At 33.8% G+C, this 27,955-nt stretch overlaps 1 protein-coding gene across 3 annotated transcripts in view; it reads right to left on the reverse strand.

Moving 5' to 3' along the window:
* LOC107226691 (trafficking kinesin-binding protein milt) overlaps positions 1-27,955 on the reverse strand; it is a 96,336-nt gene that overhangs the window by 59,654 nt on the left and 8,727 nt on the right. The window contains exons 1-2 of one of the 3 annotated variants that reach the window (XM_046739385.1): positions 10,734-11,247; positions 9,985-10,442 (exon numbers count right to left, since the gene is read on the reverse strand). In XM_046739385.1, the coding sequence (XP_046595341.1) occupies positions 9,985-10,084 (100 nt within the window). In that variant the 5' untranslated portion in view covers positions 10,085-10,442; positions 10,734-11,247. Of the gene's footprint in view, positions 1-3,983; positions 4,196-9,984; positions 10,443-10,733; positions 11,248-21,752; positions 21,988-27,955 lie in introns of those variants that run through there. The other 2 variants (XM_015667586.2, XM_046739386.1) reach the window with 2 other exon arrangements.

Below are 27,955 nucleotides of genomic sequence, written 5' to 3' on the forward strand. Positions count from 1 at the left end.
TTCTATACTTCTACCGTGCCATTGTACTTTTTTACGTCCGATCCGTTTTGCGACCGGCATTAAAACGCAGCTGTTATTTCACACCGTTTTTTAACCCTCGCTTCCCGGGTTCACCGCTAATTAGTTCATTATTATCACATGCAACTGAGAACACCTTCCGAAGCCGAAAGAAGAGCCTCGATACCGAAACCCGAGACGGGATATCGATATCCTGGAGGCAGAGGGTCGATAGCTTCGTTAAGTTATACGTTACACCGTTTGACTTCCTTCCAGTATACGATATTAATTATATCCTGGACGAAATTGCTTTTCGGTCTGGTTAAGAGGACACGTCAATGAAACTCCAGACTTGTAAGATTTGCTTCGAATTTCAACTCGTAACAAAACTCCACAAAACGATTGGTTTTCAATCGATTCTAATCGGTTACTTTCCATGTGTGTGCAGTGATTATTTAAAATAACGTAAAAAAGTGATTGTTTTTCTAAATACTCGTTGCGTTACGATTCTCATCGTCGAAATCTGAAATTCATCGAACCTCTTTTGTTTGAAATTTTTTTTTGAAAATTCATCGGATCGTTATTTCCATGGTAACTTTTATTCCCTACGGTTCTCCAATAGCTGTGGATTTTTTTTTCAGATTTTGAGGGACGAGGATTGTAACGCAAGGAACTTTTTTAAAAACACAAATTTTTGACGTTATTTTAAACAATTCCTGGACACCTGTGGAATGTTAACTGATTGGAACCGAGTGAAAATCACTTGTTTTACGGAGCTTTATATTACGAGTTCATACTTGTGATTTTTGATTGTTTTTAATAAAGGAGAAAAAAGTTAAAAAATTAATTTATGGAATTTAATATTTACGGATAAAAATTTTTATTCTTTATGTGAAAAACGAAAGTTTTTTTTTTTTTTTCTTTGATTTACAAAATCAATATTTTATATAAACTATTGAAACTAAAATATACAAAAAATAGTTAATATAAAATATTAATTTTGGAGATCAATGATGGAAATTTTATTCTTTTTTCGAAATTATTTATATATTTTTGAGAAAATCGAAAACGTCCAGAGTTTCGCCGACATGTTCCTTTGAGAACGTCGAACGTCATCTGTAAAAAACGGTCGAGCTTCGCACGAAAGCTTAAAAACTTTCGGCTACAAATTATAAACTTGACAAAATTCGAATCTATTCTAATCTCCGTTTCTTTCTTTCAGTTCAGTTTTTCGAAATGTCATAATTATTTGTCGAAAATTTTTCCCTTCAATCCTCTTTGGCAATTGTAGGCAAACGAGTAGTTGAGAGTAAAAAACGTCAAGGTTCGTCGAACGAAACAGCTGCCGAAAGCTCGAAAGCTCGATAACACGTTTCGTATATCACGAATGGTTTAAATACAGCGATCGCTGCGTTTGAATTACAATTTACAAGGGGCGAGAGATTACAAATGGTTGTAGATTAAATTCAATTTTTTCTTCAATTTTAATTGAGAATAACTTTTGAAAAATTAAATTGAGGCAAAAATATTAAGAGATCTTTTTTGTAGAACATTAAATTTCCTTTAAGAATCTGTCATGATCTTTTTTATACATTCATTGATTCGTTAGTCACGAAATTCCAAATTAAAAAAGTCAAATCGATAAATTATATCAATTTATTAAGCTTAATTACTCGGAAACGGCTTGTCTGACAAAAATCTATAATCAGACCTTTTTTGTAGGGAATTTAATTTTATAAAGGGATAAGTGAACATAAATTTTTTCACTTCAATATTTCGACAGTTCTGACGTAAAACATCAAATTATTACTAAAAATCAAAAATAGTGATGATAGACCTCTTAAAGTTAATATTAAGGGCTTAAAATTTCATGAAATTTTTTTTTTGCCATACTGAATGATATTCTCAATATATTTTTCAAAAAAAAAATAGTCAATTTTTTTGGCCCAGTCTAGTGTAGATGCAGATTATCGTGTACACACGCGGTGTTTTTATCTCCCGTAGAAAGCAACGTTTTAACTATATCTGCTACGCAGTCCCGCTATTCGCCCGCAGCAGCAGCGCATTCTAGAACCTAACGATCCTCGTCTCTTGAAATCCCGGCATCTCGAGAATACGGGAACAGGTGAATTTATGGCCGGTGAATTCTCTCAGGGGAAGATCAGAAATTCTTATGGCGTGATTATTTTTTTTTTTAAATATTTTTATTTTTGAAAACCATGCGAGCACAAAATTTTTAGGCGCATTTGGTATCTCCAGAAAAATTGTCGAGAAAAATTTCAAAAGTACTCGGATACAGTGATGTATTCAAATTTTAATATCTGATTATTAAAAATTGCGATTTTCGTGTATTTTGAGTCGGTAAAATGTGAAGCGGTTGCACAATTTTTTCTATTTTTTTGTTTTTCAACGCAAGTTGTTGTCCGGCCAAAATTGTTTCGAGAAAAAAAACTCAGATGAATAAAATCCATCGTTTGTATATCTAAATTATGCACTGAGAAAAATTTCATTTGTTATAGTGACTAGATAAATTCACTAAGACAGGTATCGTTAAAAAAACTGTTTGAACATTGTTGGAGTTATGAAAAACGAGGTACGCGTAACCATTTTGCGCTATCGTCGATCCTTTTTTGGTAATTGAAACGCAAAATCAGTTCGTGAGGTTTAGTCTACTTTTTTAGTTAAACAAGGCTTTAGAGTCAATTTATTGTTCCACAAGCATTAAATTTTTGCAATATTTACAAGAAAATATAGCAACAGTGATCGTAATGAGAAAGAATAGTAACGGAAACTAGACTTTCCGGTAACAGCTATAAAACTAATTTTCATTTTCTACCTAGAACTATATTTTTCGATTATGGTAAAAAAATGAAAATAGTTAAGGACTGAGCGGTAACTGGGACCAAAAATTTTTCTCAGTGTGGATGAATTTTTTGACCAGTGAAATTTTCATGATAAGTGTTTAAATTCATTTACGGTTTTGGTTTGTTTTCACGTCCGGTATAAATACACTAAAACGATGATTTACTTGTATTATATTGACATGTGAAATGATTTATTTGTACGATTAATCAATTATCGTTAACCTATCAGAAGTAAAGTGTATATTTATCATAAATATAGAAACCCTTCTTTACCCACGGAGTTCATTTTCAAATCATTTTGTAATGAAATCAATTTATTTGACTGAGACATTTTTCTCTCAACACAGGAATCGAAATGTCTCCGTCACGAGTTCGTCAAGTTATTTATTTGATAAGATCAAATTCAGATGAGTTTTTTCTCATCAATTCAGAAATTTAGAAATTTTCTCACCTTAATGTACATATTATAACACATATGACTAAAGCGAATGTCCAAGTTTCAGCTTTCAATTCCATCACATAAAATAGTTGATAAAATATAAAATATATAATAAAATAATCACAAAGTTAAAAAAATACATTGAAAATTGATTCACCAAGTATCAAATATTACTTTTCCTTTCGCTTCACGCATTCTTTGTAAAACGTCGCGAGTAAGGAGAAAAAGAAAAACCATTGTATACAAAAATGAAATTGATTTCGAAGCAAAGTATAAATAAAGTTGAAAAATAATAACAAGAATAGTAAAAATTGTCCACTTTGACGACGACGCAATTTCAAATCGCGGGGAAGCAAGCGGAATTGGAAACACGGCTTAAGGTCATGCAGTGCGTAGTAAATGTAGAAATAGTAACACGTGTCAAAAAAAAATCACCACCCATTATTTCGACCATTTTCGCGATACGAGTACAACTTTCTTGAATTCCGTTACAAACGAGCGACGCACAGTTGAAATTTGAGCCCTTTCCGTTCGTTCGTTTAACAGATATAGGACGAAAAAGGGGTGAGTTTGCTCGGTCGGTAATGAAGAGCTCTACGCGACTCTAATGAAAGTAGAAACGACTCTCGGACGCTGAATTCGTTCGTTTCACAAACCGTGTACATTTTATCAAGAAGACAAACCTGTCATTATTGTTTTTCTTACTATTTCACCGTTTCACGCAGTTGTCGCATCGGTTGCATCGTTAAATTTTCACAAACATCACAAAGTTCGATATTAATTTTTTCACCATCGATTCACGACTTGGACGTTCATTACTTGTTCATTCATTTACTATTCGTACGTTAATTCGTATACTGTTTTTTTTTTTTTTGTCTTCTCCAGGCATTCATTTCGGGTATCAAACTAACCGTCGATATTCGTGCACCTCTACGCTTGAGGCTTTTTTAATACTCGAGCGACGGAGAAGATGCGGCGCATATTTATAAGCGTGCAATTTTATTCGCACAGAGCTCGGAGTCGGCGCAGAAAATTTTGCAATGCCGACAGCGCGTTCGACACTGACCTTTCAACTTTTATCTAAATTTATTACGTATGATCAATTTTCCATAATTAAAGCTTTTAATATCAGCATATGTATGTATTGTCTCGTACATATATTTTTTTTTTCATCCTCACAGGGCTATGTAATGTTTGGATTGTTTTGACGAATGAGAAAATAAAGATAACAACTTTTTCCATTCTTTCACGTACGCGTATTTTTATTTCAGCAATAATTTTAAACAGTTGCGTCCCTGATCAGAAAAAACTTTTTCGATTCATCCTTGTTTCTTTTTTCTTTCTTTTTTTAAAACACATATTCTCGGCTCGTTGTAAAAATCAGCGATATTCGACGAACGTATATTCCAGCTTTGTAAAATGCAATCCAACTTATTGATTGTCCGCAATGCGGATTACGGTTTCAATTACACGAACGTAAAGAAATTGTCGTTATTACTGTCAAAAATGACCAGAATTTCGTAATACCCAGAGTTCATCTGTGAAATGATTTTAACTGTTTGCTCGATTCTATGAACAATTCGGGTAAATTAAAAAAAAAAAAATTACATAGCCGTGCTTTTTTCAAGACACGGTAAATAAATGAAAATTGCATAAAAATTTACCAGCCTTAAAACGTTGTGCGAATTTTTAAATTTATACGCAACGCCCAAGTTTTCGTTTTTAAATAATTCCCGATAAAACATATTGTTTTTTTGAAATTGAATGGGGAAAAAAGGAGAAAAGAAAAACCAAAAAAAAAAGAAAACTGCGTTTATCCAAAAAACGATGTAACGTCATATATGATGAGCCATGATTATTAAGCCTACTTGACGCCGATCTCTTGTCTCCGTTAATTTGGCGTATCTCGGATTCTGTATCGATGTCAGAGATTTCAGAGTTTACGCCGAAAGACAAGGTGCTGCCGCACCTGCGGAGCCGCTGTTAACTACGTATTATCAAAGAAATCCGTCACTGTTTTAGCAACGGGGCAAAGTTATCTTTTTACCTGCAAGTCGAAGCACCTGAAAGGTAAGGACTGTTCTACCTTTCCAATCGAGCAATCTGCTCCACGTGGGCCAATGGAACTTATCATACGAGAGAATTTCAGATCAATAAAACACCGGTACAAAGTATACATTTTTTATCAAATATATATATGGGGCATTCTATGACATCACGATCAAAATTCTGCGTCGATGTTTCAGATTGGCTTTATAATTTTTTGCATGGAAGTACATGACGAAAAACGCAATCGAAATTGTTTTTGAAATTTTCTGACCCAGCGTGTCTGAAATATGATTTGAAACCTTGAAAAAAAAAAAAACCCCACTTCATGAAATCTTATAAAATATATCCAAATTTTCGACACGTATTAAAAGATGGAGATTTTATCAGTTCAAAAGATGAATGGAAAAAATAAAACGAATGTTTTTTAATTATTTGATTGAATTTTTGAAATCAGAATGAATATAAAAGCTCATTGTAATAAAGACCGAAAAATATCAATTCAGAAAAATATTACCATAAGCTTTCATGTTCGTTCTTATGTCAAAAATGCAATTAAATAATGACATTTTGTTTTTAAATTTTTCCTGTTCATCTTTTGAAGTTACGAAATATCCATCTTCTTATAGGTATCGAAAATATTGTTATAATTTATAAGATTTTTCTGAATTTTTTCGGATTCTATAAATTGGGTTTTCTTCTTTTAAGTTTTTAAATCATACTTCAGATACGCTGGGGCGAAAAATTCTGAAAAAATGTCGAATGCGTTTTTCGTCATGTACTACCACGTAAAAAATTATAAAGCCAATTTGAGATATCGACGTAGAATATTGATCGTGACGTCATGGAATGCCCCATATATAATATATGTATATAAATCAAGAGGGGGAAAAAAAAAACAAACAAACGGGAGAACTGCGATTTATATGTATATGATAAAATAGATGAATCAAGCTTCAGACTTAAAAAAGAGTGGATGTATTTGAACAAATTTTGAAAATTATATTATTTAACGCCATTTTCTGTGTTTCACTAAATTTGCAAAATTTTTAATATCTACGTAAACCATTTTATTTAAAGTAACTTCAAATCGTTACAATATTACAAGTACGAAAGATTAGCTAATTTCACGCATTTATGCAAAATCCTTCTTTCTAATTTTAATCAACCTCAAGCTGTTATTATTACTATTATTACTGTTATTATTATTGTTGCAGTTGTTATTTTAAAGGAGTGGAAATCATTACGTCGACAATTTGTTGCCGGTTTCGCTTCACCGGAAGACTGCAAGTTATTCTTTACATCGTTTCTTTGTATTTTATTACTTTTACTTTAATTTTATTGTCATTTATTCTACTGGTTATATCGTTGCGATAATTCTGAACGTTTTTATTTCAAACGAACCTCTCGTTAGATAGAATCGAGTAAAAAGAAGCTGTCAACGCTTTCAGATAGTGGCGCCAGTTAGCAGAGAACAGTCGAGGCTTACCGATCTAAGCTAGATCGAAACAGAGAGTGACTTTACCGACAAAACCGTGAAAGATCAGAATCATTGATCGTTAAGGAACGCGCGATTAAACTTAAGACTGAAAACTCTCGACGATTTTGATCCGATAGATTGTTTAATGATTTCGAATCGCGATACGTCGATTTTCAAAAAAATTTTTAACAAGATGTGAAAACAAAAACTTCGGTTTTTTTCGCAAACTTGAATCGCAGTTAAATAAATATGGGCTTTTTTCGTGTACGATTAATAAAAATATTTCAACGTTCATTGATTAGATAAGATTTGTGGCTGTGCTTTTTTTATATTTCATATGGAATATTTCGAATTCTATACCGATAAATATCGGTCTGAGGAAAAAAACGTCAGGCCTAATTGGAGGACTAATTTTATGCCTGAATTTCGGCTAAGTTCATTCTGCTATTACCGCGCCTAAAATACGACCGAAGCAAATCGGTATTACGTATTTATACAACACCGAATTCCATTTAAACAAATCCGTGTACGTAATCTGCACTTTGCTCGCTGTTACATAATGTCGCCAAAAGTTTATACCAAGCCGAACCTTTTATTCGAGAAGAGTGTCGAACTTTTCAGCTTTGACTTACAACCAACGTAGAATAGGAATGAAAAAGAACGTTATACGTTATACATGAAAAATCGAAACAACATTTGAATGTAAGTGACGAGATATTTTCGAATCCTTCCGATTTCTCAGAAATTTAAACTACGAGTTATAGATTGCTTTCAGTTCGTTGATAAAAAAAATTATCAGTTATCAACATTACGTAAACATGTAAAAGGATCGATTAAACAAGTGTCTGGGTAGTTTCACACGTTAGTTAAGAACTGATCGGTAACCGAAACTAAAAATGTCTCTCAGTGTACTGAAAATAATTCGGAATTTTTACAAAAACATTTTTGACATTAAAAAATGTGCAGATTTTTTCTCTTCCGTTCCAGCAATACAACATTTTTGTACGATAATAAACAACGTTGAAAATATGACTCGATCAAGATGTTTAGGCGCGTATGAATAACGAGTTACTCGATGAAAAAAAAAAGAGAGAGAGAGAGAGAAACGCAAAAGTTATAGCAGCAGAAAATGGAAACGTTTGAGAACAAAAGTCTCGTTCTTATGATAACCGAGGCTTATGAAACCCGAAACAATTGGAAGCACAATTTAGCTCCGTAGAAAACTGGTGTGAACCGGCATTGAACGAGCTTCTCGGTCCAAGATGACCTAACGCAAGTCCGGTGACTAATTTTTAACTGTGTCTAATTACCGCCGCGATGTTATTTATGATTCGTGCAAAAAATATTACGAAAGAAGAGTCGTGAATTTCTAGCATTTGAATTCGTATCTAAAAATTTTGCAAACTTTTCACTAAAATTAACATACATAATTTAATCGTTACTTTTTTTCATATTTAAACGAAAATGTTATTATTTTATTTCTTAAACTTCAAAAGTCCGCCGGTATAATTTCTCGAGTAAATTTTAAAAATTAGATCCGGCCTCCTTTGTTGTTTCTTTAGTAACTCGATTATAGCTGTAAAGTGTACAGAATTTTTTAAAGATTTTTCTCTTCAACCGTTGAAACTTTTTCTTCTTCTGTAGGTTGAAAAGTAAAACGACAACTTTCTACATTTATACGATTAGTATTTAAACAAAAATATATATTATAAGGTTTCGTATTTATAGATTATGATAAATTAAGCCGCTTTCAAAGGTTTTTCTTCCACTTATGTAACCGATTTCCATCGATCAATTTCAACTGATATAATCTTGGTGTTACATTTTTACTTTTTTAATATTGATATATTGTCACATAGATGCCGGTAAGAAAATTAACTTCCAGTCAAGTTTGAATACAAATGTTTGAAAACGTTGATTCCTCTTTCGAAATTATTATTTACCTCTCGTTTTCGTTACATTCAGACTAAATAAAATATCAGAAATTCAGTTCCGTGGATGAAAAAAAAGATATTCCCACACTTGAAAACAATTCAAAGTCATTTGTTAAATTGAATGGAACTTTTGAGACGTTAGTCAGTGTTTGAATCAAGCATTTTATGATTAAAATCATGCAAAAGGATGCGCAGATAAATGATCACGTGATGAAAAAGAAAAAAAAGAAAAAATAAAAATGAGTGTAATTTGAGAATTGGATATCCTTATCCAAAAAACATTAAGAATCAAGCAATGATAGAATTTGTGGCATAAACAAAACTGATGAAAACATGCACTTAATAATGAATAAAATCAATTTTCATAAATAATATGGTGGCCACTGAGAATAGTGAAAAAAATTCACACTTTTCCCAACCAAACTATCATTTTTTTGGGTATTCAAAAACGCGTTTATGATCCATATACAATGCAGTTGATGGGGTCAAAAACGTGGTTAAACACGGTTTCATTCCTCTCCTCATTCCGTCCGGTCACGAAAGGTTTTCCCCGGTAAAAAAATTCACAGACTTTTCCCAACCAAACTATCATTTTTTCGGTATTCAAAAACGCGTTTATGATCCATATACAATGCAGTTGATGGGGTCAAAAACGTGGTTAAACACGGTTTCATTCCTCTCCTCATTCCGTCCGGTCACGAAAGGTTTTCCCCGGTAAAAAAATTCACAGACTTTTCCCAACCAAACTATCATTTTTTCGGTATTCAAAAACGCGTTTATGATCCATATACAATGCAGTTGATGGGGTCAAAAACGTGGTTAAAAACGGTTTCATTCCTCTCCTCATTCCGTCCGGTCACGAAAGGTTTTCCCCGGTAAAAAAATTCACAGACTTTTCCCAACCAAACTATCATTTTTTCGGTATTCAAAAACGCGTTTATGATCCATATACAATGCAGTTGATGGGGTCAAAAACGTGGTTAAAAACGGTTTCATTCCTCTCCTCATTCCGTCCGTTCACGAAAGGTTTTCCCCGGTAAAAAAATTCACAGTCTTTTCCCTGCAGACCATTTTCCGGCTACGGTAAGATTTTCCTGAGCACAGTGACTACCACGAATGACTAAGAAATTAAAGAGCGGGAATGCGGAACCGATCATTCGGCAAAGGGGATAATTCGCGGATTTTTCGGGGTTGACAACGACGTAGGAATAGTTTTTAAGGTACCATCTCGCCACTTGTTGAGGATGAGTTCCCGCCTCTCCCTGAGATCCTTGAGCCTTGCCGGGCCACTTGGCCGTCCACTTCGTCCGGCCCCCAAGAACATACTTCGCCACCACCAGGCGAATACGGAATCCCTTCGCCTCCTTATCGTTTAAATATTTAACAATATTCGCGAGCCGTTTACCCCCCCCGAATGAAATATTAATTAACGTCGTTTATAATCACGTTTCGAGAAAATCGAAGGTCGACGAGAGGCTTGAGATTGTCCGGTTTCACTTTGGTCTGATTATGAAAGAGGTGAGAAAGCAGCGTCTCGCATTTCACACCATATTACATCACAATTCACATCATTTTCTTTTCGTCTCTTTATCTCGGCTCGAATAAAGACTTTTTTCAATGCTCGTTATCGCGAAATGTACACGGAGAGAAATTTCTTCTTCCGGTTACCGCTCAGCCCTTGACTATTTTCATTTTTTACCACAATTGAAAAATTCAGTACCAGGTAGAAAATGAAAATTACTTTTTCAACTGTTACCGAAGAGTGTAGTATTTGTTACTATTCTTCATCATTACGATCTCTGTGAATATATTTTCTCGTAACTGTTGCGAAAATTTAACGCTCGTGCAACGATAAATTGACGTTAAAGCCTTGTTTGACTAAAAAAGTAAAGTAAACCTCAGAAACAAAATTTTTCGGCGTGCCTCGTTTTTCCTAATTCCAACAATATTGAAACAGTTTTTTTTAACGATACCTGTTTTACTGAATTCTTCTGGTTACCGTAAGAAATGAAATTTTTCTCAGTGTACTATTTGTTACACGAATTGCGTAACGGCGTACGAAAATCGAATTCAGACCACTTCAACACAAGTTGCTTTATTAATAGCACCATTCATGCGTCGTTCGGTCAAACGGTCGGTTTTAAAACCCGCACGAAAATGAACTTCGTTAACACCATACGATTACCGCGTTACGCGATATTCCCAACAATATCCGGTTGATTAGCGTTCCTCGCAACGATCTTCGGCCAAAGAGACGTCTGGCCGCCGTTTGTATCGGTTTGCGAAAACGTTATTTACCGCAGAAAATTTCACCCCTGTTTACAGTCTCCCCCATTTGTTTTATACATAGAAAAATTTCCTCAATTCCCGACGTATTCGAGGGAAAAATTTCTTCGACCCCGATCGACGCCGAGGCTAACGAAGAATAGCTATCGCTCTAGGAGTGATGAAGAAGAAGAAGTAGAAGAAGGGAACGACCGAGCACTTTCCACCAGGAGGGAGGCGACGAGAATACCGTCGTGACCAAACACTCGTCACTGGACTTGAGCCAGCTCCAATTTTTACCGTCTGGTTAAAGTTTATGCCAAGGATGATGTACCGACGAACAGAGCTTTCGGTGCCTGCTTGAAAGAAATGGAAAAGCTTCGGAGACGATTCGGAGGAAAGGAGGAAACGAGGAAACCGAGATACGGTGCGAAAGCATTTTGGGTCAAGGTTCGAGGTTCAAGGCTCGAGGAAAGCGAACGTGACGACCTTACCCGGAGAATTATGTATGTACGGGGCATTCCAGGTCAATTCGACAAGGGTCTGACCCCCAACCTCTCCAATCCGAGGCTTAATGACCGGATGTGTTTCGTTAACCTAAAATAACATCTCCAAATTTTTCTCAGATTTTTACCAAACACCCTGACGCCCCCCCACCCCTTAAGGGATGATATTTTCGAAAACGGTCAATCGGACATTTTTGAAAATTATGAAAAAAATCACATAAATTCTGTAGCCGAAAAGAAAAACATCCCAGCCAAAATCGAAGTGGGCAGGCAAGAAGGTTATTTTTTAATAATTTTTTTACCGAATAATTTTTTTTTTTTTTTTAGTAATTTTGATTTTTTTTCGCATTTTTCAGGATTCAATATATGTTCGTAAATGCAACACCATCGAGAAAGTAATATTTAAATTACTTCCTGAAAAATTGAATCCTGAAAAATGCGAAAAAAATCAAAATTACTGAAAAAAAAAAAAATATTCATAAAAAATTACCGTTTCGCCTGCCCACGTCGATTTTGGTTGGGATATTTTTCTTTTCGGCTACAGAATTTATGTGATTTTTTTCATAATTTTCAAAAATGTCCGACTGACCGTTTTGGAAAATATCATCCCTTATTAAGAGGTCGGGGGGGCGTCAGAGTGGTTGGTAAAAATCTGAGAAAAATTCGGAGATGTGTATTTTAGGCTAACGAAACACCTCCGGTCATTAAGACTCAGATTGGAGAGGTTGAGGGTCAGACCCTTGTCGAATTGACCTGGAATGCCCCATATGTATACACGGCATGCCTGCCTGCCTCGTCAAGAGGAGAGATCGATCAGCGCTGAGGGCCAAATTTAGACGTTGCTTCTATCTCTTGTCAAAACTTATTTCCACCTTGCCTAATCGGATATTCGGACGTTCCTTGGGGTCTTTGAGCAAGCGACGAGGTTCAAGTTCGACTTAACCGTTTAACCCTTTCAGTCACAGTGGGATACTCGGCGTCCAACCTCAAAACATTTCCGACTCTTACCCTTGTCACGGTTTATTTTCACCACTTCGGACGATGTTTGTTACTTCGTATCACTGTTGACATATGGAAGTAACGTAACTAAACGCTAAATTCTGCAACGATTTATAGCTAATGCGGACGTGTTGTTATCATTGAACAAAATGGTTCAACAAAAAAAAAAAAAAACAAAAAAACAAAAAACAAAATGGCGCAAAATGGTTTACTGAATTTTTCTAGTCGCTATAACAAATGAAATTTTTCTCAGTGCACACCCACCTTATCGTTAGTTACCCGCAGAGTTAAATATTCCGTCAAATTGAAATGAGTATGTTTTTTCATGTATATAATTCAAGGTGACCAACCATCTGACAAGCCTGGAACTGCCAGGGAAAAAATGGAAGTATCAGTTTTGTTTTTATACTGTTATTAGAAGTTTAAATACACCTTTGATTTGTGAAAAACTGATTCCTTTCCAAAATGACGAAGGATACAAAGGAAATAATATGATAATTTCAATCTGAAAGAACTAGAATACTTGGTAATTAGGTTGGGGAAAATGATGTAGAAAAACTGCGATTTGAGCCGTACTATAAAACCCACAAACGTCATGTAATTTATTTTATACAAATTAATGGCCGCCTCCGTAATATTTGAATGGGTAAAAAGTCGGACGATGTGATTCACATCTCAGACTTGAAGCAAATACTAATTTTTAAATCCTGTTCTGACAGACAAAAAAGAAGAAAAAATACATTTATCGGCCTAATTTTAACCCTTTATCCGGCATTGTATCGTACATTTTTTACAAATGTGAATAACCTTCTCAATTTTCAAGCGATTTCCAAAAAAATTTGTCGTCTCGTAAATGAATCAGTGTGCCGTAAATAAAAAGTGTATTTCAACTTCGAATAATAGTATTAAAAAATAAAACTGATACTTCTATCTTTTACCTGGCAGTTCCAAGTTTGTCAGATGGGTGCTGACCTTGAATTACGTACATAAAAAAAAAAAAACCACACTTATTTCAGTTTACGGAATATTGAACTCTGCAGGTAACCAACGATAAGGTGGGTGTGTGTTCAATGATAATAACATGTCCGCATTATCTATAAATCATTGAAGAATTTAGCGTTTGATCGTTAAATTATAAATTTGTCGGTCTGGTGAAAGAACACAATTCGTGGGAACTTGGCAAACAACTAACGATGAAGTAACAGCCACGTGCTCGTCTGTCGGAAAGGAGAGAATTTAATCATAAATTTCATTCTCAAAATGATTTTTCAACAATGAATGATTACACCTTGGCAATAAAAGAGAATAATGTTGAATTCCGATAGAGGTTTGTGCGAAATCAAAAGTTTACCTACGATTTTTAATATGGCGACTAGGTTGTAAATAAAGTAACTAAAGTTAAGGTAACGTATGGTTGGAAAAAAAAACGATTTTTTTTTTCATATATACAAAATCCGGATATAATTTATTTTTCTATTTACATCCCAGAAATATTTATAAATAAAAGATGATTTTTCCTAAAACAGGGTCGCGCCAATTTTTCTCGAAAAAAATTCCCCGACTTTTCTCGTCAATAAATTCAGAATTCCTCAATTTGTTTTTTTTTCACGAAACTTAGGTAACGTTGTTCAGTAGCTTTCGCGATCAAAAGCTCCGGGAATTGTGAATCTCCGATACGTAAATTTGGTTTCAAAAACACACAGTACTGCTTCGTTTGACATAAATAATTAGAAATTGAATAACATGATTTCCAAAAGTCAGCTCGGCTGAATTTACGAAGCATAGTTAAGGTTTGTAATTAATTCGTAAAAAAAATTACGTTTTTTTTTTCTTCTGGTCCATCATAATTCATTGCCTTTTCCCTGACTTTTCCCGACAGACAAAATTCCCTGACTATTCCTGATTTTCACGGTTACATTAACGTTACGAACTTCAACCCAGAATTCGTACAATTTTTGGAATCCGAAATTTTCCGACTTTTCAAGATATTCCGGCCTGAAATTAGAATATTTTTCACTAACCTGTCAATAAATATGTCCCGGATCAGTGACCAATGACATTTTTTTTCAAACATTAATACCAACACCCTCAATATTATCTAGTAACTAACTTACCCCGTCTGACTATCAATTTACAAACAACAGCCTGCGATTTTCCCCAAGGAAGAAAATAAAAAAGAAAAAAACGAAGAAAGAACTTTTGGTATTAATTACTATACCTGCATAGAATGCATGAAGTGGTGGGATGAATAAATTTTTAAGTCCAATTTTTTTCTCAACATTGATAGTACTTTGTATAGAAACCAAAAAATTCCAGTCTCGTTTTAAGAATTCTCTGATTTTTCCCGGCTTTCCCATTGCTTACGAATCCTGCACGAACCTCGATTGAAACAAGGTTCGAATAATTGCAATCGCATTCCTCAAAAGAGCGTTATCATATCGATGAAAGAAATAAAGAAAATTACAAAACATGGCGACACGTATCTATCGTAAAATTCTAAAATTTGCACGACATAATTTTCACACCGTTACTGTTATCGGTTTTTATTATTATCATTATTATTATTATTAATATTCGAGGGTACCTCTGTACTTATAAACTGCAACGAAAATAGCAACACGCGAAAGATATACACACGTACAGTCCGCAAGGTAAAACTCGGCTTGGTTGGCCTATTTGCGACTATCGCCCCGAAGTCGTCGAAGTTATTTTGGTACGCTACGGCTGCTGCATGGCAGAGGTTCGTTAAAACTTGCCAAATATTGATGTCATCTACCAGAATTTTCGCTCGGCGAGTGTGTGTGTGTGTGTGTATATATATATATGCATGGATGTAACACGCACGTGAATTTCTTATTTTCTCTACCTTCTTCAGATTTTTTTTTTAATTTCTTTTTTTTTTTTGAATTCTAGCCAGGTCGTTGTCAAAACACCGATGCGATATATTAGTGATTAAAGAACACTGTTTTATACATACGTGATCGAGGAACAAGGTTGATTGACCTCTTTTCTAGAAAAAATATTGTATCAGTCGCGAAAGATGAGAAAATATTTATCGAATTATGGAAAATATGGCGAAAGAAATGCGCGTGTGTGTGTGTGCGTGTTTTTTTTTCTTTTTATCCAAAGAAATCACATTCGATGATATAAATTGTTGTTTCGATCACGTTTTTTTTTTTTTTTCGTTGAATCAATTAATCACATTTCTTTGGATCTGGTGCAAAGAAAATAAAAAATTCGCCATATTTTTTGAACAAGTGTCAAAAAAATTTCTTTTATTTCTCTTTATGCGTGGTAAGCAAATATCAGAGTTACTTGAAGGTTTTCTTATTTCATCTGATCGACTTTGTACAGTTTTAAACAGAACTTCGTTAATGGATTCTTCTTTTCAATCGAGAATTGCCGGGCAATTCGAAATCGATACTTTTTCCGACAGACTTATTTTAGATAGTCGCACATACGATGGAATATTTATCAAGTATAATGTATTCGTGAGCTATAAAAATTTTCCTAAAAATATTTGTAAAAAAAAATAAAAAAAAAAAAAAAAAAAAAATCAAATGAAAGAAATCTTCGATATCGATTTTTCGTTTGAGATAGTTTTTAAATGGTCAAAAATTTAGTAAATTCGTTCAATCCAATTCTGAGGTGAGTTGTTTTATTCATAAGATTATATATTGTTTAGAATTTCACTAAAACGCGCTTTCTTCTTATCACGATTGAGATACAATTCAATTTTTCAAGATCACACTGACATCAATTTTGATCAAGAGACAGAAATATTGAATAGATTATCTGAAAAAATAACGTTTGAATTAATTTTCCGAACAGAAGTAGAAAAAAAAAAAAAATATTTTAAAGCTATAATCGTGCAAATTATCTGTTAAATTTTCAACTACTTTAAAATGATTTGAAGTAAAAAAATGAGAAATCGATAGCTAAACTGTAATTTTATTACCGGGTATTTCTTTATCTAGCATTTTCATAAAAAAACGATCATAGCTCACGAATATTTTAATTTGATGGAAATCCAATAAACGACTTTATCCTAATGAAATTGATAGCAAATTTTATCTGTAAAGTTTTAAAACCATTATCAACTTCAAATGAAATTCTAGATTAAAACAAAACGGAAGGGTGCTTCAAGTTAATTCTCGATGAATTACAAATTCAGTAATTGATTTATCTTTTCAACAATAAGCGCAGTTTGTTTCAGTTGTCCGAAATTAAACAACAATACCGGAAGCTGTACAAGATACGAATTTGATAGGCACGTAATAATTTACAGATCTTTACTTTTACCTTGCTAAATTTACGCGTTTCTATACCTAATCTTTCCGTCACTTCTGATAAAAAATTATCAGATTCAATCTTTACATTATTCGCAATAGGTATACAATCACGAATTCCGGGAATATTTTACACTTGGAGCAATAAAAATGATAATAAAAATAACGATAATAATTATATAATGACTGGGAGATAAGTTATCAAAAATTGGACGCACGTCGTTCGGTTAATTTTAACTAATCACGGCACGAATACCTGCTCAACCAATTACGGAAGGTTCGAACGGATTCTTTTTAGATTCCAATAATTTTCCTCTTATACAACAGAGGCCAACAGACCTGAATTGTTTTTCAAGAATCATAAATCAAAGAATCGCGTAAAAATTCAAGATCCATGCGCAATTGAAATTTGGCTTATAATATTCAGTGAATTTGTGTTTGTACGAAATGTTCCTAAGGTGGAAAAAAAAAAAAAAAATAATAGAACAGTACAACTTGATGTCTAGTAGAGTTGTTTAATTAAGGTAGTTTATACACTTTAATCAGTATTCTTATAGTGAATATTAATGACATTCATCTACTCGTGAGCCAAGAGAATTTTACTTAAATCTCCCGATAGAAAATCTTAAAATTACAAGCTTTAGCTCAGACATGAATTTTTCATTTCAAAGTATTTTAAAGTTAAGAAATATCCATCAGATACGATCGATTTCATTCTAGCTTGGCTCATTTTGTTCAGTCCACTATCCTTCTTATTAACTTCACCGGGACGCAATTTTTTCATAACGTTTTGCTGTTCGATATTCAATTCTCTAAGACTACATGGACATAAATTTGCATCAACAAATATCAGTATTCAACTGATCGTGAGTATTGGGGGAAAAAAAAAAAAAACTTCAATCCTTACGGTGAAATTGTATAAAACAGTTGGCTAAACAGAAGAAATCAATTTTCAAACAACTTCGCAATGAAAAATTAATATCCAAGCCATAGCTTACAATTTTAAGATTTTTTTTTCGGGAGATTCAAAGGACGTTTCTTTCACCCCACGAGTAAGTAAATTTTATCGATATACAAAGCGCGATTATCGCGTACGGAATTAATTGAAAAAGTACCAATTCAAATTGTTACGAACAAAACTTAACATCCGACCTAATTTCCCTCACAAATTCGTAATTGCTTTTCAATTTTTTTCCTTTCCTTACATCGTTCCTACCTATATCGTTAATTCAACCCGACCATCCTCAATATTCTCCTGATTCGATTTTTATTTTACAATTCTCATTCGTTCGAAAATTGTTTTCACCGGACTGTACACGTGGCCATTCATCGCTCTCGCTTTTCCCCCACAAGAAAAAAAAAAAAAGAGGAAAAAAAAAAAAAAATACATCTCCAGCGGAATTAGCGATCAGGTTAAATCACGAACCCTCGCCCATGGCGTGTAATTAGGCGCGTTGGTCTTCTTCCTTCCTCCGTGTGTTTCTTAATTGTACAACAAGTTGTTTCAACGAACTCCGTTTCGATTCTTCTTCTTCACTCGCGATACGAGAGAGTGGCACAAGTCATACAAGTAACGCACAGTCTCCCAACATCCGACACGGTAACATCCAAACAAAGTACACGAACGATATATAAATAACGAATTTCCAACGAGATGTGAAAGCAAGTAGGTAAATAAGTAAGGAAGGTTGATCGTCGTCCAGGCAATGATAATAATAATAATTATGATGATGATGATGATGATGATGATGATGATGATGATGATGATGACGATACCGGAGACGGTGGGATGGCTACGGTAATGATGATGATGATGATGATGATGATTATGATGATGATGATGATGACGAGGGGAGCGCCGAGGAGCAGCCTGCATGGCACATTATCTCCCGCATAGCGAAGTAATCATCGTTTGCCACGGTGCCCAATGGCAGGCAGAGCGGCACATGCCTTTTTACACACGTATACGAAACCATGAAACTCCTCTGTCCGCATTATACTTCACCCACCGGTTCTCTTCTATAAAATCCACCGTATAAGCATTGAACAAGGGCAGTTTGCGGTGGAGCCTCTTTCTGGCAACTACTCTGACATTCGTCTTTGACATCTCCCTTTTTCTCTTTCTCTTAGTCCGAAGTGTATCGACGATAAGACGAGAGTCGCAGTTTTCAACATTTAGACGCGGATTAATTTACGGTACCCTGTGGTTTTTAAGAAAAGCTAATCGTTTGGCCGAAAGGCATCGGGGAGGAAAGGATGGAGGGTGAAACGTTTCGGTCGTTCGTCGGTAATTTATGTCGTTGAAGGAACGAATCGAGGTGATATTTTTATATACCGGTGTTCGCCGCACGATCGAATATTATAGGAAGAAGGTGAAATAAAAACTCGTGTTGCAATGCTGATTGGACAGCGAATCAAGTGATTATCGTGTTAATCGATCTCGTCAAATCCGGCCGGTGTACGAGAATAGACGTGAAATTGGTGGGCCTGACAGATTTAGCGAACAGTTGTGCAATTTGTGCGTATTTTGGATTTTTTTTTAATTCATATCGTGCAAATTGACGTGTAGTGAAAATTTTCTGATCTTAGTAGTTGTTGTATTTCAAACAAGTCATTGATTTTTACTCTGTAATTGGTGAGTTGTGAGTGAATTCGAAACCTGTGAATTCTGGGATTGATGAAAAATTGACATGCTGTTTGAATGTTAAATCCTGAATTTGAAAACGAAGATCAATTTCGGAAGGGAAAATTTCATTCCCATAATTTGGAAATTCTTTATTATAGGTATATCTAATGATTATTCTTCCGTCTTCTTCATTTAATCAAAGCGAAGGTAAACAAATTTTATATTAATTTACCGACAGCGATGATTGATTTAAACGAGCTTGATTTCAACGTTTATCCAGCGGTAAGGTTGAGTTTATTCGAATTGAATAAACGTCTATAGTAGGTCACGAGACATATTTAATAATTGAATTGAGTCGACTGAAAATATTTGTCGGTAAATAATCCTCAAAACACCATCTCAAAATTGTTTAAACCGAAAGTATTTATCGATATTTTCGTATAATTCTTTTAATCGCGCAGAATATTGCCCATAAGGTTTTGTTTTTTTTAAATAGCTTGAAAGTTTAGAGTTTCACAATAACGCGAACATACCTTATATCAAAATATCAATCTGGATCAACAAATTCTCGTCTGTTTTAAAGTCGCACAAATTCACCGATCATTCCCTCGTGTTTTTCTACTTCTGATGTTTTTTTTTGTTTTGTTTTTTTTTTTTTTTTGAAATACAAGAAGGTAGATAATTTGTCAGAAATTCATACTTTTGTTGATTGTATAATTTTGTCATTGTTAAATATTCAGTCTTGCAACATTGAAACGATGCCGATTGTGATCATGAAGAAAATCGTTGGCAATTTTTTACTCTGCAGAAAAAATAGTCTTTCCACTGATATTAACCATCGTAGGGTAAAACATTACAAATCTTATATTAGATTTTCAACAATCTGAAAGAAAGCATCGATCTCTAAGCATTTTTCATGATTTCGGTATATTTTTGTTTCTCTATTTTCAAATAAATTGACAACCGATTTGTTGTTAATTGAAAAAACTACTGTTTTCGAAACTTCGAGCATCGGAACTCAAATTTTATTCGTCCGATTGACTTGAAATTTGGTCAGATTCTTAATTATAGCAAAAAAAAAATCAAATGAACAGTTTTCAAAATCATCCGTTTATTCTATAGACAATATTATAATCAACGTTGTGTCCAAATTTTAAGTCAATCGGACAGACAAATTTTGAGTTTTGATGTCCGCCACACTGAAAAACATAGTTTTTTGTAGTAACAATAAATTCGTTCTCAGTTGATATTTTTCGATAATGAAAAAAAAAGAGAAAGTTCATAAAAATCTGACGCAAGAAGTCCTTTCAACACCCACATCAAAAAATACTGAAAAATCGATATAATTTTTTGGACCAAATCTTTATGCTAGTGCCTTGAGGTGAGACCTCGATGAAATTTTGGCAAAAAACGGTTTTTCAATTAACTCTATGAAAAAAAAGTCGTATAAGAGAATGCTTTTACCAATTTTTAGATTATGGTATTACAGGTCTTGAAAAAAATAAAATTTCAACCGCCTGCGATGAAAATGCACGATGCGCAAAAAATCTTTCGAATATTATCAATCACGAACATTGGACGACCGAAATCGTACCTATTTTAAGAATTATATTTTTTAAAAAGAAAATGAAAACACCTAAGGCAATTTGAGCTAGAAGACGTTATTATACACAGTTTCAAGAACATTTCAGAATTTTTTCATCGAAATTAATAACAAAATGTCGGCACGGCGGATATAAGTAATGAACGACCGCGTTTTTAATCCGGTAACGCAGATTCCTCGGTCAACTTTTATCCGATCAACATGAAACTTGTATACAATCTTTAAAACTCGTTCATCGATTAAAGCTCGTGGCTATATTTTTGAATTTCGATCCTAAAATTTTTCTAAAAATTTTTCGTCAATATAATATATTTCAAATTGTTTTTTTTTTTTTTTAACAACTGGGCTACGAACTTGAAACCGAAGAGGTGTTTTTAAATCAAAAAATTTCGTCTATCTGTTGGACAAGTTGGACAGTGATGTCGGAAGATGCGCCACCACAAAAGCCCTCAAGTTCGGAGTCGTTCGTTACTTATATCCGCCATGCTGCCAATTTGTTATTAACTTCAATGAAAAAATTCTAAAATGTTCTTGAAACTATATATAACGAAACCTTCGAACTCAAATTCCTCAAAGTGTTTTCATGTTTTTTAAAAAAAAAAAAAAAAAAATTGTAAAAACAGTTACGATTTCAGATCGCCCAAGCTGCCCCCCCTCCCCCTCGAAATGTAGGTGCTAAGATTGATACTAAAAAGCCGACCGACCTGTAATCGTCTCGGCGTCGCAAGTGGATGGCGCAGGTCGAACGCGGATGGCGGCTGCGTTCAGCCTGCGTGCGACCTTCGGGCCGTGCAGGGAACTCCTGGTCCCTTCCAGGTTGGCGACGACGCGGTTATCAGCCTCCTGCAGGGCTATCGAGGCGGAGCGCTCTGGACCCGCGTCATCCTCGACGGAGGCCAGCTTGGACGCGTTGGCGACGCGGGCGTCCGCCTCACCTTCCTGAAAATCAATCATATTCCACCGTTATTTATTTTATTTTATTTATATTATTTAGGGAGATTTTATTTAGTTGGAATCGGAACAACTACGTGATTTTCATGAATTCCTTTACGCAGGTACATTAAATATTTATTTCCTAACTGAGTGCGCAAAATAGTATATTCCCGCACTAGTGTGAGCATTGAATCAAAGTCTTTAGTAACGCTGGAGGAAAAGATATTTCGATTAAATTTCCACACTAGTGCGGGAATATACTATTTTGCGCACTCATTCTGGCACACGAAATCGAATTTAGCAAGTATCGAACGTATTGAAATTTACGCGAAAGAAATACGTGATTTTTATGCATTTTTTTACCGAAGCACATTAAATATTTGTTTCCTAACTGAGTGCGCAAAATAGTATATTCCCGCACTAGTGTGAGCATTGAATCAAATCGTCTTTAGTAACGCTGGAGGAAAAGATATTTCGATTAAATTTCCACACTAGTGCGGGAATATACTATTTTGCGCACTCATTCTGGCACGCGAAATCGAATTTTGCAAGTATCGAAGGTATTGAAATTTACGTGAAAGAATTACGTGATTTTCATGAATTTTTTTACCTAAGCACATTAAATATTTGTTTCCTAACTGAGTGCGCAAAATAGTGTCTTCCCGCACTAGTGTGGGCATTGAATCAAAGTGTTTAGTTACATTAGAAGAAAAGATATTTCGAGTCAATTTCCCCACTAGTGCGAGATTGTAATATTTTGCGCACTCACTATGGCACGCGAAATCAAATTTTGTAAGTATCGAACGTATTGAAATAAGACGAAAGTATCTAGTTACGCGACAGGAAAAGATATTTTAGTTTAAATTCCGCACTAGAGCGGTATCGTAATATTTAGCGCACACATTTGGGTACACAAAATCGAATTTTGCGCACTCAGTTAGGAAATAAATAAGACGTGCATCACGTGAGCATAGGTGTTTCCCGCACTCATTTCTTTTGTCGCCGTCGCTATTTTCGGACGACAAACTCGACTTGTCTGGGAATGACCTATTTTGCGCACTAGTTGCGCAATCTATTAATTGAAAAGCTTTCAATGGCATTGAAAAATAGATGCCTCGAGTAGGTATTTGTAAAATTTTGTCGTAATGAAATATCAAGAATTAGCGAAACCTGTTTTGAACCTATTTTTGCAGTGGCAATGATAACTCCAGAACCGTATTTGAAACTAGAACCTCAGGACATTATTTCAATTAATGTATTGCGTTGTGAAGGGTCTTATCGAAGGATTTGTTAGAATTTCAATTTTTTTTTTCAATACAACGATTTTAAAATAACAAATAACTTTTTGAGCTGCTAATATTTTTTTTTTTTTTCTTTTCTTTAATGCAATGAAAACTAGAAATAAAAAATCCCTCGCTCAGACACTTCAAAATGCAATACACCGTTATAATCTCCTGTGATTCAGATTTTAGATAAACGGCTCCAGTTTTATCACAACCACCGCAAAAAAAAAAAAAAAAAAAAAAAAAGACGTTGCCGGAGAAAAGATATATTTCCTAGACGTTTTTATATTTTATCTCATGAAATGTTTTTTTACAAGTGCCTCAAAAGATGTACTTTTCAATGTCGTAAAAATCTTTTCGATAAAAATTTATTCAACCAAATGAAAAAATCCAGAAAAATTTGAGATTTAATTAAGAAATAATTCAGATAAAAATATTCGTTTAAAAATACAAACAGATTTGCTAAAAAAAAGGTCAACAACTTTTCAGACATCGTACTATTCTGCCGTTTTTTTTTAAATATCTCAATTTTTTGTTAACATAACTGCACGTTATAAACAATTTCTATAAATCTTAGCTTCGTTTTGTTTTTCTATATCTTGGACGGATTGCCAAAAATTTAATTCCTACTCATCTCTTATAAGAAATATATTGATTTTATGAAAAATTCATGTGAGGTGATTTGTGTCGAATTGAATTCGTTTACAAACGAACCAGCTATTCGTTGTCGTCTGACAAACTTATACTAATTTGGCATTACATAATGCATTAGGGTGCTTGAAAATTTAACTTGCCATAGATTATTTATCACTGAACTATTTAGATTAAAGTTTTGTTTATGTATTCGTTTTAACAATTTTCAAATGAAGCATACTACTGACTTCCTGACTCACTGTTTTCTGCTACGTATATACATATATTTCTGTGTTTAATTTTTCTCGATCATTACTGTTAGTGACATGTTTTTGAGCGAAGATGCGCCTCCAACGTCTGTGTGAATTGTGATCAATAATTTAGGATAAAACGGTAATAATTTTATCTTCTTAATCAACACAATAAAGCCACGCACCGCACATCGATCGATCAAACATATCGTGTATCTAGCAATAAATAAAACCTGTCGTAACGTAATGAGAATTTACAGAGAAGTGATTTTAAGGGTGATTGAAAACTTTTTCACGCCTGCGCAGCGATGATTAATAATTAAAAAAAAAAAAGAAATCGATCTGGGCGTTGTCGAATTTTTTCATTGATTCGTTAGATTTTTCGGATGAATTGCAAAGGTTGAAACAATTTGACTAGCAAATATATTTTCAGCAAGTTGATAAGATGAGAACCTGATTCTTTGGCTGTTTCAAAAAAAATTTTTTACAACTCTTTGTCAGGTAAATAAAATTTGAAAATGATTAACTGAACGGTTTGTCTCATATTTATCAAATATTTAAATTCGAAGCTGAGGATAACGAATCCAAATTCGATTTATTATTTTTATTTTAAAAATTATACAACAAGCTAAGATATTTCTAAGAATTCGATTTCCATATCATTTGCCAAAGTTTAAACTGTAAATTATGTACTAGAAAAAGGATATTTTGAATTACGTGATACTTCGATTCAATTTGACGATTAATTTTTATTCACCTCCGAGAAAAAGAACAACAACTTTATTTACAGGGAGTCTACAGAGTTTGTATTCAATATTCACGATTTAATTCAAAGACATTCTTGATGACTTTAATCATTTATTTTTTTTCTTTAAATCGACTCGAAATGTTTAACCAGTATTATTAAATAATATTTCGCTCCGATCGTGCGGGATCGAGTAATAAATTCACAGACATCGTCAAGTCATCGTGCTTACACTGAGAAAAATTTCATCTGTCATAGTAACTAGAAAAATTCACTAAAACAGGTATCGTTAAAAACAACTGTTTGAATATCGTTTGAATTACGAAAAACGAGGTACGCGTAACCATTTTGCGCTATCGTCGATCCTTTTTTGGTAATTGAAACGCAAAATCAGTTTCTTCGGTTTACTCTACTTTTTTAGTTAAGCATTAAATTTTCGCATCAGTTACAAGAAAATCTAGTAACAGTGATGATAATGCGAAAGAATGGTAACAAATACCAGACTTTCCGGTAAAAGCTGCAAAACTAATTTTCATTTTCTACCTAGAACTATATTTTCCGATTTTGGTAAAAAATGAAAATAGTTAAGGACCGAGCGGTAACCGGAACTAAAAATTTCTCTCAGTGTAAGAAGGAAAGGAAAAAGCGAATCGTGGCGCGTATTTTTCGGCCGTACAGAGATGCATCGATAAATCTTGTGAATGAAATCTTGGCTAAGGTCGCCGACGAACGGAATTCCAGCTTACGAGGCTCGTCCCACCCTCCGAGTTCAGTGGGTGTAAACTGCAGGGGTGGTCGAGAATCGATACGAACGACGCCGACGCCGCGACGCGACGACGCTATGTTCGAATGGTCAGGGATTTGGGGAACCAAGAACCCGAGCAAATGACGGAGGGTCCAACATCGCGGTTTTTTACACAGTTTCGTTATTCATCCCTGTCATTTGGTCAATTTTCGAAAGCTTGAATACTCGATTTTTGACGTATCCGTGGTAGATGAATTGATTTCGATCGATTGATCGATACTCGGATCGATACTTGATCGAATTAATCGAACTAATCGATTCAAAAATTGAATCGTACGAAAGCTTGAATTTTTTTTTTAAATCTCTAATAATTTACCGAAAAGTTGATCGGAACTGCAATTCTTTTAAATTACTCAAGTAAATTTCAAACGAAACAGCGATTAAAATTAATTCCGCTATTGCAGATGCAACAAATTTTGTTGATCAGTAGGTAAATATAATCGGACGGTATTTTTTTTTTTTTTTATTTTTTTTACCTTAATATATTTCACCGATCTGATAGAAAATATGATGGATTTGATACTGAAAAAATTATCCGAGTCGTGAAAATGATGATACAAGTATATTGATTTTGTTCAAATGTCGTCAGTAGTGAAAAAGTATTCGTACTTTTTTTAAACGCGAGAAAATTTTTCGCGTGGAACATATTGTATGACATTTTTTTCGTACCTGCGGGGTTATTGTATTTAGTATTATAGTATGTTTTAACATATTCAACCAAAGACGGTAATTTCATTGATTTGAGGAGAAAAGAAATAATTTTACAGAAATAATACTGGATTGAAACTTAGATACTGTCAAAATATTTGACAAGCGTTGATAAAACGTATATAAATAGAAATGACCGATCCACAACTTTTTATATAACAAAGTTGGGTAACTTATGCAATTTCACATGTAATACATCTTATCTGGTAAAATCACGCGGTTTTACACAATTTCGAATCCTCTCTATGATTCAAAATATATTAGGGTGGTTAAATAGATTTTTTTTTTTTTTTTTCATTACGCACTCAACCCTTTAAATGTTAGCGTTTTGTAGAAAAAAAATCCTCCCAAAAGATAGCTTCTCCAACTCAAGTCTAACAGATCGCTCTTTTAATTTTTATGTCCCATTCATATAATACATACAGTAACCTGTAAGTCATAATAAAATCTAGATTTTTTTGGACTAAAATAAAAAACGTGAACATCTAAATTAATAACTTAAATTCAAATGTCACCTAAGATCACTTTCAATAGGATTAAATTAATTATTTACTTACTAACAATAATAAACGTCTCTCGATTCAAATATTTTTCCGTATAAAATAGATCTGGCAACAGCGCATCTAACAGCTGTACGTTTTTTTTTACCAGTGTTTAGTTGAATTTTAATAACAAATTTACAAAATTAGTAATGAAATAACTCAATTTCGACACAACGGACGTTTTGCAAGGAAGAACATTATAAAATGGAAAGGTTTTTTTTTTATTCTACGTTGCCACACTTTCACGAGTCAGATATGATATTCAATTTTAAGTATGGCTGACTGATATTTTGTAATTTTTTGTACATTTGGATTAAAATGTTTACAAAACAACACGTCAGAATACGTTTTTCATCATTTTTGCGTGATCTAAGAGAATTGATTAATGTGAATTACAGTTTTTTGTATGTTTATCTTCAGCAGTTGTGGTTAATTTCTATGAATAATGTTGGATTATTGTATACAAGATAAAGATCCAATTTTGAACAATTGATTACACAAAAACAACACGTCAGATCATTCTCAAAATATTATTGTATACATATTTAATAACGATTAACAACACGTCATAGATTCAACTTTTCATCTTTACATTGCTCTAATGTCTAAACAATCTTAAAATAGCGATCTGTTAGACTTGAGCTAGAGAGCTCATATTTTGGAGGATTTTTTTGCTTTTTTGTATCAAACACTAACATTTTATGGGGTAAGAAAGAAAAAAAAAACCTTTTTTCTCAACCACTCTCACATATATACAGATACGGTAGGTAGATCAGGTACGAAAATTCTGCTTTGGCTGCGATTTTGATGTATTATCACGTGTAATAAGATACGCGAGTATCCCCCAAAAATTTGGATAACTTACAAATTTATCGTTTACAAAAAAAGATATCAGATTTTTAGCAATTGATATTGTCGTTGAGAAAAAGATACACTGTACGTACAATCCATAGTATTTTTTTTTTTTTTTTTGTGTAAAATAAAGTCTGATCTTTCGAAATGTGAAA

This window comes from Neodiprion lecontei, chromosome 5 (assembly GCF_021901455.1).
Source record: "Neodiprion lecontei isolate iyNeoLeco1 chromosome 5, iyNeoLeco1.1, whole genome shotgun sequence".
NCBI lineage: Eukaryota > Metazoa > Arthropoda > Insecta > Hymenoptera > Diprionidae > Neodiprion > Neodiprion lecontei.